Source organism: Doryrhamphus excisus, chromosome 1 (genome assembly GCF_030265055.1).
Source record: "Doryrhamphus excisus isolate RoL2022-K1 chromosome 1, RoL_Dexc_1.0, whole genome shotgun sequence".
NCBI lineage: Eukaryota > Metazoa > Chordata > Actinopteri > Syngnathiformes > Syngnathidae > Doryrhamphus > Doryrhamphus excisus.
The window spans coordinates 23,801,485-23,815,000 of NC_080466.1; the positions used below are offsets into that span (position 1 = coordinate 23,801,485).

The 13,516-nt window shown below is 41.4% G+C and overlaps 1 protein-coding gene across 4 annotated transcripts in view; it reads left to right on the forward strand.

The window, feature by feature from the left end:
- The first annotated feature begins 591 nt into the window (after window positions 1–591).
- Window positions 592–13,516, forward strand: part of csnk1g1 (casein kinase 1, gamma 1) — a 40,550-nt gene continuing 27,625 nt past the window's right edge. For 3 of the 4 annotated variants that reach the window (XM_058045900.1, XM_058045903.1, XM_058045904.1), the window contains exons 1-2: window positions 592–836; window positions 13,146–13,516. The exon at window positions 13,146–13,516 is cut by the window's right edge and continues 19 nt beyond it. In XM_058045900.1, the coding sequence (XP_057901883.1) occupies window positions 13,349–13,516 (168 nt within the window). In that variant the 5' untranslated portion in view covers window positions 592–836; window positions 13,146–13,348. The remainder of the gene's footprint in view (window positions 837–13,145) is intronic. The other variant, XM_058045902.1, reaches the window with a different exon arrangement.

A 13,516-nucleotide genomic window follows, 5' to 3' on the forward strand; every position in this document is an offset into this window, starting at 1 on the left:
TGACTGGATTCTAAAATGAGATTTTCTCTCAAGCAGATGGTATGGTTTATTTGTTTACAAAAATAGTAAAAGAGTAAAGAAAAAGAACTCATTTAATCCCACCCTTTCTCCGTATCTATCACAAATTATTTATTGACACCATATTTTTATCACGCTGACAATTTTTGTCATTAAACGTTCACTTCCTGCGCCTTTCGTAAATGATATATTGTATTTATATTATTATATATATTATTATTATTATATATTATATTATTAATTGTGGGATAGTAGAGTATTTAAAAGTCACCAGTTCATTCTACTAGTATCATCCACTGTTGTTTGCTGTGTTTTAAAATAAATTAATCGTTTGCTGTGTTTAAATTAAAGTCATCTGCATTCAAGTTACATAGCTTTAACCCCTTTAAATGACTACCAAGCATGTGAGCTAGGGAAGTAGGCGCTAGATTCAAGCAGTTCCGAGTTTGGTATGGAGCAAAATAAGGTCAGCCTAGTCATTTATGAAATCAAGTTGTAATAAATATGTATTATATGTGAGGCGGACCTATTTATATGAAATACTTTTGATGATTTAGCCCGTTTCAATGTGACCTGGAAGTGTGCGTATGGAAGCGGGCGGTGCCGTCCGTCTACTTCCGGTGTGTTAGAACCTCTCACCAGAAGGCAGACAAGCGTTGAAGAATGGAGATGCTAACATGAAACATTACTAACAAGTATCACCGAGAACCTCGTCTCAAACATCAGGCAAACATCTCTACCAACCTCCTCCAAACAACAAATACAGCCGCCGTGCGCATGTGTGTGTGTCCTTTGCATCTGGATTTATCGCAACCAAGGTGAGTCCGTTGTGTTTGTTTGCAGTCGGACACAAATCCATAATATTTGTGTGTGCTGTTTGGTTGCTAGCTAATATTTCCATGGCTAACTGAGCTAATTTCCTTGTGCTCGCTCCAGCTGTCATTTAGCCATCAGGAGATGTTGGAGAAGGCGTTTACGACAAGCGGCGACAACGGTTCATTCAATCTTTATCGTTTGTAAACCATGCTCATAATCTACTATTAAAATATGCCATAGAAATGTGTGTTAATCAATATTTCCCATCTTGTCAGTTTCTAAATAAATTGGCCCAGACGATATGGCTAGCTAATGTGGCTAACATTTAGCTTTATGGCAGGTTGGTCAGGTTTTCTGCTGCTAACTTAGCTAACGGTATGTTCGTCCACTAATCGATGGTGACCCTCGCTATCTGTGGCTTTGTTAGTGAAACATTGCTTGTTTCTTTGTTTTCAGAGACGTTCATATTTTTTTGCCGCTCAGTTTAAAATGAAACCTTGCTGCTTCAACAAAGCGCTCAATCTCATTCAAGTCTGGTCTCTGTCCGTACAAGACAGGATATCACATCATTTTATTCTGTCATCTCTGTCAAGGCCTCTCCTCAGCCTGGTTGTTTTTGTTAGTGTTGCCGGACTCCCGTTGGTTCACCTAAGAATGAGCTCACCTTCTAGTCACACTTTGCAAATCTATAATCATCTGGAACCACGCGTAATGCTATTGTCTGGAAGCGCATTGTTATAGGCTGCTCTGCTACGCGGTTGGCAACTGATGTTGTGTGTTATGCATGCAGTTTTAGCTCACCCAGTTAAACTTTCTTTTCAATTTCCACCCAGTTTAATCAAAGTGTTAGCTTGCTGCTGTCACAGCTGGAGTGTGCACTATTGGAAGGCCCCCCTCTAAGGCTACTCTTTTCACTGAAGGTTAAATCACTCTACTCACAGCCTTGATTTCTCTGGGAGAAGGAAAAGATGCTGGCTCATAGCTTTTTAGAAGCACCTCTGTTCCTCGACACTGTTTTTGATCAACATTAGGTATATTTTCATTTCACATTTTAGTGCAGTGGAGCACGCTTATCAGACTGGCGTCGACATAACCGGCTGTTGACATAACCAAACTAGCTTGCACATGTACTTGTGACTTTTGTCAGAGACATAGGCATTAATAAAGGATGCTTGGTGGTGCTTGGTTTACACTGCACTGATCAGGAAGCCACCATGTGCCTGTTTTAATGCCGTGCAAATAGACAGTAGTTATGGCGGTGATGTTTCACGCTGATTAGCAATAATGACGCATGAAACATGGGCCGATCGATCAATGCCAATTTCCTTAATTTGGGATATCGGCAATTGGAAAAGGCTTGTATATGAAACTGATTTTATCCACTGATTTTATCTCCTTCCTTAAAGGTCTGAGAGTCAGGCACTGCTTCGTTTTGCTCTGACAGCTAGCAGTTGAACCTAAAGCTAGCTGGAGCAAAGAGCCAGGCTGTGGTCCGCCGTTGGTGCTTATGAGCCGTAAAAAGAGCAAAGCTGCTGTAACCGAGGGTTTCAGAATGCCCACTGATGTCATGGAAGTAAAAGATGGGGCCTACGGCTGCTGGAGGGACTTTTATTCATGTACAGTCGTCACTCGTTGATCACGATTAATTGGTTCCAGACCCGACCGCGATCAGTGAAGTTTCAAGAAGTGGGATAATAAGGGAATATCATCATAGCGCATCAAAAACCTGTTTAACCTGCTTTCTCAATGCAATCTTTACCATTATTAGAGCTCTACAGACATGGAATAACACCCCTGTAGTCTTGATGCACCTTTTAGTCTTTGTTTATACCACATTGCTCAACTCTAAAGCGACTTTAAACATTAGGAAGCAAGCTAACTAGTCAGCCTTCAATTTATATGCTGTATTCTAAACTTAAAGGGGACATATTATGCTCATTTTTGGCTCTTTTTATTGATTTGTGCACTCCTATAGAGCAGCTATACACTAACCTGCACAGAAAGCTTTCTAGACCTTGCAAATTTTGCACCTCTTTTTGCAGTTTTTCATGGACTTCCCGCTTCCAACCCAAACAGTCTGTTTAAATTACTCCACCCCCAGCCCTAGTTACGCCTACTCCACTGTGATTGGTCACACTCCTAAGTGCTCCAGAGGACTTCCAGATACATAGGTCCGCGTTTACTGACTGCAGACAATGAATTATTTAAATTTGAGAGAACTACCTTGTTTAGTTATAACAACAAGTTTGTAATGTTTCATGGACATTCAGTTTTATTGGTTTGAGTGATTATGCTCATTTTTCGTCCCTTTGTATTGAGTTGTTGACTCCTATAGAGCAGCTACACACAATAAGCTTTCTCGATCTTCCAGAATCTACACCTAATTCAGAAATGGCTCATCTCAACAACCAGTGACTTATAAAGGAAAATCTTGAAAATGATCAAGGATGCTTAGGGTGGGGCAATATGGACCAAAACTCGTATATATTCATAGATATATACGATATATGTCAATATTTTTTCGATAGACTGAATTTAGACAAAATTCAAAGTCAAATATTTGTGCAAAGTTTTATGAAAATGTAAACAATCTGTTAGAAAAATATCCACTGAAATAAAATAGTATTTCTTTTTTTAAATAAATATAGAAAAATTTAAATATAATGTTCAAGCTGCACTCATGGTAATCTCTCTGCAGCAGAGTTAGCGCAGTTATCGCTTCTATCTCACGTTCTCCATGACGACAGACAGTAAACACGGTCGATATCGTCTTTATATAGCAACCTTTATATTGTCTTTTTCGCTGTTCACTCCCACTATGCAGCCTCTCCATATCCATATATCCGCGGGATATCCGATCATTCGGCGTAGCGAAGGGGTGCTCAAAGCTAACAGCTGCTCTAGAGTGTGAACAATGGTGCAAGACTCAAACATAATAAGATGTACATGTCCATAGCTCAGGGGTGGGCAAACTTTTTGACTCACGGGCCGCATTGATATGACAAAATTTACGGGGGGTGGGGGGGGCAGACTATATATTTTACACGTAACAGTCCACCTGGTATTATTGTATCTGTACAATAATAATCCGGATGTGGCCCTCGGGCCGTAGTTTGCCCACCCCTGCCATAGCTGCACACTTGCTTAAGGGGTAGGTATGGCAAAAAAACAACAAGGAAGTAATAAACGAAAGCACTATTAAACGGTAAAAACGCCGCAGGAGACACGGAGCTGCTGTAACTTGGGTGGCGCCATCTTGAAACATGAGACGTCTGCATCAAATACAGTCTATATTGATATGAACGATATGCTTGTTTTTGATATTGTGCTTAAAAGAAATATTGATATTTAAAAAACTATTGATATATCGCCCAGCCCTAGGGGTGCCCAAACTTTTTCATACCATTGTAAGGACGTCCAGCTCACTGATGTCACAAAGAGCCAGTGTAGAGCTGAGCGACATATTGATAAGTGTTGAGTCTTGTTTTTGTATTTGAGCCTGCAGTTGTGATTGTATCCTGCAATATTAATTTCTATTGAATTCCAATGAAATACACTTTCAAATGACTTGTTGAAGAGCATAAATGGAGGGCGTGTAAAACCCTGGTTTCGTCATGACAGTAGTAGCTGTAGAAGTCATATCATCGTTGACACCAGGGTCCTTGAACTGTCCTACTGAAATAGAAGGCAGCCATCATTAATATTAAATCCATCTTTGACAGAAACGGGCAGAAAATATCCTTGCAGTCATTTTCCTGCTGTGCCTGTGTGATTAAGACGTCCCCATTTTCAACCAGCTTTGTATTGTTGTAACATGCACACTATACGTATGTGTCAATGAAGAATAATCCGTGCTTCCAGCTCCTCCATCGGGGAGTGGCATGACTTGGCACTGTGATCACAGCATTTTGATCACTGGAGGCTTTCTGCCTTTTGAAAAAGACACGATACCTCTATTCTCTCTTGTCATGGTGTATCAATGTCAAGACCTTTCTTTCCAGCAGGGAAATATGGACTTAATGATCGGTCAACTGGTGGTCAACTGGTGTACAACTGGTGTGAAAGTTTCATCCAAGTTTGATGCTATTTTCACTTATGCCAGACATGTCTGGACATGGTCAAATACAGTGGTGCTGCAGTTATGCAATATGACTTGTAATGCAAAAGTCAGGTTCAGCTCCTTTTTTTTTTTTTTAGATTTATACACACGTTATGCTGGGTATATTTTGTAGACATCAATTTCATGCTATATAAATGCTGAAAACTTTGAAATAATAAACCTACAAATGTTAGTATTTAAAATCAAACAGACTTCAGATACTGATTAAACATTTATTAGTAGTTATAAGTGTCATGTCATGGAGTTCATTTATGAGCAGGTTTGATGCAAAATGTTAAACAGTAACCTCTCATCTATCGCAGTTAACTGGTTTCAGACCCGGCCGTGATAAGTGAATTTCTGTGAAGTGGTATTCCTTCTTTGTGAATCGAATATTTTTGTAGTTGGCATAGAAAATCAGCTTACAACCTTCAAAATTATTTTTTATGAATGACCCGTATAGCAACCTTTACAATTGCCATCCATCCATCCATCCATCCATCCATTTTCCTCCGCTTATCCGGGTCCGGGTCGCGGGGGCAGCAGTCTTAGAAGGGAAGCCCAGACTTCCCGGTCCCCGGCCACCTCCTCCAGCTCCACCGGGAGGACACCAAGGTGTTCCCAGGCCAGCTGTGAGACATAGCCCCTCCAGCGTGTCCTAGGTCTGCCCCGGGGCCTTTCCCGGCTGGGCATGCCCGGAACACCTCCCCAGGGAGGCGTCCGGGAGGCATCCGGACTAGATGCCCGAGCCACCTCAACTGACTCCTCTCGATGTGAAGGAGAAGCGGCTCTACTCTGAGCCCCTCCCGGATGGCTGAGCTCCTCACCCTATCTCTTAGGGTGAGTCCAGCTACCCTACGGAGGAAACTCATTTCAGCCGCCTGTATCCGCGATCTCATTCTTTGGGTCATGACCCAAAGCTCATGACCATAGGTGAGGGTGGGAACATAGATCGACCGGTAAATTGAGAGCTTTGCCCTCCGGCTCAGCTCTCTTTTCACCACGACGGTCCGGTACAGCGACCGCATTACTGCCGAGGCTGCACCAATCCGTCTGTCGACCTCACGCTCCCACTTTCCCTCACTCGTGAACAAGACCCCGAGATACTTAAACTCCTCCACCTGGGGCAGGACCTCATTCCCAACCCGGAGGGAGCACTCCACCCTTTTCCGACTGAGAACCATGGCCTCTGATTTGGAGGTACTGAGTCTCATCCCAGACGCTTCACACTCAGATGCAAACCGTCCCAGTAAACGCTGAAGGTCGCAGCCCGAAGAAGCCATAAGAACCACATCATCTGCAAATAGCAGAGATGAGATTCTAAGGCCCCCGAACTGGACTCCCTCAACACCTTGGCTGCGCCTAGAAATTCTGTCCATGAAAATTGTGAACAGAATCGGTGACAAAGGGCAGCCTTGGCGGAGACCAACGTTTACCGGAAACAGGCTCGACTTACTACTGGCAATGCGAACCAGACTCCTGCCCTGTTTGTACAAGGACCGGATAGCACTTAGTAACGCGCCACCAATCCCGTACTCCCGGAGCCTTTACAATTGCATTATCCTAAATATCCAACTTTCTCTATGGCTTTTTGGAACACTTAATTGAGGACCGCTATTTTGTGTTTGACTATGGACTACAATTTAGTAAAAAAAAATATATATATTGATTGAAAGATAAGTTATATGTAGTATTCTGGTCACAAGGCATCAGAAATGTTACATTGATGGCAAATGGCATGAGATTAGATTACCTTCACACTGCTTGTAGTCAGCCATGGCATGTCCAACATGACAGTGGAAGAAAGTTCTCTCATCTGTCAATTCATTTGTTGGGCTTGAACCAATTAACAGCAGTAAAGTAAATGAGGTGATTCATATAATCAGATAAAATAAGCCATTTAAGACATAAATAAAACGTGTGCTTGTATGTGGTCCAGAACATATGTTCTGGTTTGTGGATCAAAAGATTCGCTGTGGAAATCCAAAATCAGCCGAAAGAAACAAACAAGCTCATAATGGGTGGAGGACAGGAAGTGACATCAGGGCCTCAGAGTGGAGTTTTAGCTTATTTTGGCTTATGTCTGCAACAGTAACCCCTATTATTATTGTGATTTGTTTGTTTCTTTCGTCTTTTTCCTGGTTACGGAGTCACAACGGATCTTTTTGATTTTTGGCTCGAGCCCTTTGTAATCCGGATGGAGATTCAAACCCAGGGCGTCCACCCCAAAATCCAGAATGCTAACCACTACACCACGGCGGGCTCCATATTTATTATTATTGTGATGATTAATAGTTATTTTAAGGTTATTGTTATTGTGCCTGTAGGTGGACATTTTAACCTGTAAAAAAAGGCTGTTGTTCTGGCAATCAAGTCTGGTCTCATCGAACAACTGACACCTAGTGACAAATGTAGAACACTACATTCACAATTTAAATCATCATCTTAAAAAGACCCTCAGTTACAGTACATTGTGCTTTTGTTAGTTTTATACACAACACATAATGAATAAATAGAATTGCATTACATTTGGGATGCTCCCATCATCTTTATGCTGCCCATTCCAATACCTAGAGATCGGCAGATACCGATCACATGGATTAACTGTATATTTTTACAAACTATGTTGAGTTCCAGGGGTCCCTGGCCTATATGGGTAATTATTGAAAAAAATCAACTTTTGGGTCGATAGTTTTTGTTTGTTTTGTCCTTTTGCATTTCTTTTTACACAATTTGACGCAAACCTCAATTTAATTGGATGCATGTTTTGGAGTAATACGAATATCAACTGTGGCTACTAATATTGCAGCCGGCAGTGATCCCTGCGTGCAGTGTAGTCGGTGTCCTAACTAATGTCTTGGCCAGCGTCCTCCTCCCATTTACCTTCAGTGTGCAGGCGTGCCAAGGCAAATACAGTCATGTCTGCCGTGTGGAACTTAACTTCCTGCACGTGCCACCAGAACTCTTGTAATGGACAACACTCATCACTCATCAGTATGTGCGTGACAGTCAGAAGGCTAAACCAATAACCCAAAAAATAATTGACTTCATGGGATGAGATGATAAGCCTTTCTCAGAGGTGGAAGACACTAGGTTTGGAGAGTGCTCTGGTCACTCAGTTGGAAGTCCTGCTAGAGCTCCACCAAACTACTCCCACATCCAAAGTCTCCTTAAAGAAGGTGTCTCATCCTCTGTAGGTTTCATGTAAAATACTCTGTAAAATGTTTTGGTCTAAATTAAGGTGATTTTATGGTTCCTTTTTTCATATCATATAGCTATTGGCAGGAGTGCAGCCATGAATTATGGACCCCATTTATAATAAAAAAACAACCTTTGCCCACTACCTTTATTAATTAATTACTAATATTAATAAGTATGTATTTTATGGGGGTTGAAAGTATAATTTCTCCATGTGATTGATGTCTGCCAATTTCAGTCGTGGCTGATTGGAGCATCCCTCTCAACTTTGTGGATTGAAGTAGTTTCCAAAGGACTGTTTACATGACGTGATGTGATCCAGCACAGCAATGGTCTTTACTGTTAACCTGTTTTATTGCCATGCAGTTCTGTTTCTGGTTTTATGTAATAGTAACAGTGCACGGTTGCCCTTGAGAACAACTGAGCTGTCTTTGATGCTAAGAACTGTGCAGGCAATACTGAGCATGAGTCATCCGGAAGCCCACACACACAGTACTTATCTGCAGCAACCTCTCCATGCACAGGAATTACAACATTATCATCTACCTTTTAGTCACATTGAAGCATTCTTTATGACAGTGTTTTGGCTTAAGAATTAATATATCCGATAATCTCCCTAATTTACTATTGACATTTAGTGTGCTGCACTGCAATAAAACTGCTCTAGATCAGGGGTGCTCACACTTTTTCAGCATGCAAGCTACTTTTAAAATGACCGAGTCAAAATGATCTACCCACTACAAAAATGCAAAACATCTATTTATTTTCAAATGTATTGAGGATTATTTGTACGTACAATGTATGTTGATGTACCTTACATAACCAAATGAGCCAATATTGCAAAACACACATAATTAACAATTAACATTTTTTGTAATTACCTCCACATTACTCCACATTTCCCTTCTTTGGTACTGCGATGGTAGAATGGCATATGAGGCAAACGCACTTCGAAAAAGACATTGTGAAAAAAAAGTCCACCTCCCATTCCGTATGGAAGTGATATGTTTTTGCCTTTTTACTTGGTCCAGCTCCTTCACTCATTTTAGTGACCATAAACTTTAAAATCTAACGCAATTCACCGACTAGCTTAGCACTTTGCATCGTTGTTTACGCATGAGCAGTGACCTAAAGGTCAAAATTCAGTTGTCATCTGACTGGTTGTCCTGTATGTCAATCAAGTAACGGGGATGGATGATAGGCTGACATCGTAAGTTCTGCTGCACTTAGAGACATTGTTTGATTTGATTGGTCGCCCGAAGGGCAACATTCAGTTGTCATCTGAATGGCTGCCCTGTATATCAATCAAGTGACGGCATTGATGCTGGGATGATATTTTTTTAATGTCACGCCGCGATCGACCAGCGATCGACCAGTACCACCTCCGCGATCGACCGGTAGATCGCGATCGACTTAATGAGCACCCCTGCTCTAGATGATTAAACAAAATAGGGATTTTTTTTACAAGGGCGGCAGATGAGAAATATTGTATGTCTAAAGATTGTTTGTTTTCATTTGTATTGCACAGTGGCACAATGCATGTTCCTTGTTTATTGTGTGTACCTGAGCACTTGATGCAAATAGAATCCATCTATGTCTATGGGAGTAGACAGTTTTTATGTAATTGTTTACATAATATTCTCCACTAACATGGCCCTTTAGGCCAAGGATGTGAGTGGAAGATATTCTTTGAGATGCCTTCATGATCACACACTTTGACATGAGCACCACGTTGATTCTCACTGTGATTCTTGCACTCACCATTACAAGATGATTATCTCAACAGCAGCCTGACGGGAAACTGTGCTGCCCTTATGACATGGTCCGGACCGTGATTATACTATTATACCACTATATTTATAGTCCAATTATTATTTTTCCAAACCCAAAACCATTGAAGTTGGCATGTTATGTCAATCGTAGATTAAAAACAGCACAAATGATTTGCAAATACTGTTCAATTTAGATTAAATTGAATACACTGCAAAGACCAGTTACTTAATGTTAATGTAAACTTTGTTTATTTTTGGCAAATATTAGCTTGTTTGGAATTTGATACCTGCAACGTGTTTCAAAAAAGCTGGCACAAGTAGCAAAAAAGAGAAAGTCATCAAAGCTCATCAAACATCCCACAATTGAACGGGCTAATTGGGAGTAGGTGGGTGCCATGATTGGGTATAAAAGCAGCTTCCCTGAAATGTCATTCACAAACGAGGATGGAGTGAGGGTCACCACTAAGTGAAGAAATGCATGAGCTGATTGTCGAACAGAAGAACATTCCTCAACAAGCTATTGCACAAATTTTAGAGATTTCATCATCGATGCTCCGTAATACGTTAAAAGGTTCTGAGAATCTGGAAAATCACTGCACGTAAGCGATAAGGCTGAAAACCGACATTGACTGCCCGTGACTTTCGAACCCTCAGGCGGTACTGCATCAAAAACCGACATCAGTATATAAAGGGCATCACCAAATGGGCTCAGGAACACTTCAGGAAACCACTGTCAGTAACTACAGTTCGCTACTACATCTGCAAGTGCAAAACAGTGTAGAGTTAAAACTCTACGATGCAAAGCGAAAGCCATTTATCAACAGCACACAGAAACAGCGTTGGCTTTGTTGGGCCCAAGCTCATCTAAGATGGACTGATGCAAAGTGGAAAAGTGTTATGTGGTCTGACGAGTCCACATTGTAAATCGTAAAAAAGAAGAAAAGTACCATCCGGACTGTTATGGCCACAAAGTTGAAAAGCCAGCATCTGTGTTGGTATGGGGGTGTATTAGTGCCCAAGGCATGGACAACTTACACATATGTGAAGGCACCATTAATGCTGAAGGGTACATACAGGTTTTGGAGCAACATATGTTGCCATCCAAGCAACACCTTTTTCATGGACGCCCCTGCTCATTGCAGCAAGACGATGCCAAGCCACATTCTGCTCGTGTTCCAACAACATGGCTCCATAGTAAAAGGGTGCGGGTACTAGGCTGGCCTGCCTGTAGTTCTGACTTGTCTCCCATTGAAAATGTGTGGCGCATTATGAAGCATAAAATACGGAGAACCCGGACTGTTAAACAACTTGTGCTGTAAATCAAGCAAGAATGGGAAAGAGTTCCACCTGAAAACAAAAATTGGTCTCCTCAGTTCCCAGACGCTTAATGAGTGCTGTTAAATGGAAAGGCGATGTAACACAGTGGTAAATTTTAAGTTGATGATTATTTGCAAAAGAAAATAAAGTTTCCCAGTTTGAACATTAAACATCTTGTCTCTACAATGTATTCAGTTGAAAAGGATATGCAAATCATTGTATTCCATTTTTATCTACGATTGACATAACGTGCCAACTTCACTGGTTTTGGGTTTTGTAAATATCATTGCAATTACTGAATACAAACTGACAGGACTTTTATACATATTGTAGTTTCACACATTGCTCTCACTTGTGACTTTGTTTGGCTGCATTGTGGGTTACTTTGTTGGCAGGATGAATAGGAAAGGAAGTAAATGTGTCCAATTACAAAACCACGACAGAGTCAACTGCTGATAGATGACATACACGAGTGGATGGACCTGGGCTACAAGGACTTCTGGTTGTGGTTTCAATCCAAATGCCATTGGCCTCACACCATGTATTAGCAAAATGTCATATTCTATGCTAATGGCTATCGGTACTCTACCGAGGCACATTTTTTTGTAAAGTGCAGATATCGATATTAGAAGCTGAAACGGCCAATATCCGATATATTGGCTGATAATCGATATATTGGCCAATTTATGAAATAAGAGCATCGATACACACAGGCTATACTGTATGTACATGAACATAAATTCTTATAATGTTAGAGATCAACCATGTTTTGTTCTTGAAGACGGCTCATTTTTTGGCCCTGTTGTGGACTCTATAGAACAGCTACACACGGTATACCACACAGAAAGCTTTCTTGATCTTCCAGAATCTGCACCTGTTTCAGATGTAGTTTCTTGGATTTCCAAAATTGTATGTTTTAATTTATTCCACCACAGCCCACCTCTGGGCACCCCCACTCCGCTGTGATTGGTCACACACTTCCAGTCTTACAGTATATCGGTATGTGGATCGGGACATCCCTAGTTTAAAATGAAGACACCCACTGCAGTGGAGCACATTACTCTTACCCAAGAGAGTGATGCATACATTTCCTTGTTCCATTACACAGTATTGTCTGCTAAAAATTACAAGATACTGATTAGTGAGCTAAAATGTTTTTATGTTTTCCATCTTGTTAAATCACAACACTGTCTTTTTGCCGATCAAATAAACTGTAAAATAAACCATAAAATAACAGGCAATAACAGGCAATCACAGGCATACCACCGTGTTTAATGTAGCCACAAATATGACAGTATTCATAATTATGAAAGATAACTAATGTTATCTTAGTAACCTATGTTAATGTTACCTCTTTGATTTGAGCTGGATTGATATCTTCCGCTCCATTCTGGGTTTCTTCAGACACGCAGCAACATGGAAGATGTGCTGTTGTGGTATGTGGGTGCCGCTCTACAATGGATACATGTCACTGTGTTCATCTTGCTGCTTAGCCTGAAATGCTGCCACATTCCGCTTCTTCCTCTGTACGGGTGATGTAAGCACATTGTACGCATTACAATTCCGCGAGGCAGAAAATAATTCCTTAATAATTTTTTGGGAATGGCGGTACTCAAATTACTTGAGGAATCATTTCACCCCAGATATTGTTTAGAAAACTGAAATTGTCCTACATACAAATCAAATGACTAATACTGAACATCCTACTCAAGGTTAGCTTTCCATTCCCCCATTGTACTTTTACAGACGTGGGCCTCCCTTCTCCATTCATTTGGTATGCCGAGCCTTTCTTCCAAGCAGTATGTATAAGTTGTTTAAGTTTCATTGTAATTTTGGACTTTGAAATAACTGCCTATGCCACGCGTCACCTTCAGCTGTCATTTCTTGTTTTTCAACAATCTATTGAATTTCTTTTTTGTCTTCAGGGTGACCACCTTCTACCCTTCCGTGACAAATGTTGAGGCCAGAGTGAGGACAGAGGAGAGTGTCCAAATCAGCCTTTGTCTCATGAGTGTGTGTGTGCCATCCAGGCACTGCCAGTAACCAGGGCTGTGGCTGTGGTGGGCCCGGCCCAGGGGGCCTTTATACACGTCACTCCAGGCCCCCGTTGACCTGTGCCACTCACACCATGGATCCACAGAGGGACAAATATGGCGAGCGGCCTGCCAGGAGCACTAAGGTTTCCCAGGGAAGTCGCAGTGGGCACTCGTCTCGACCGTCAGGCTCCTCAAGCTCCTCTGGGGTTCTCATGGTGGGCCCAAATTTTCGTGTTGGCAAGAAGATTGGCTGCGGAAAC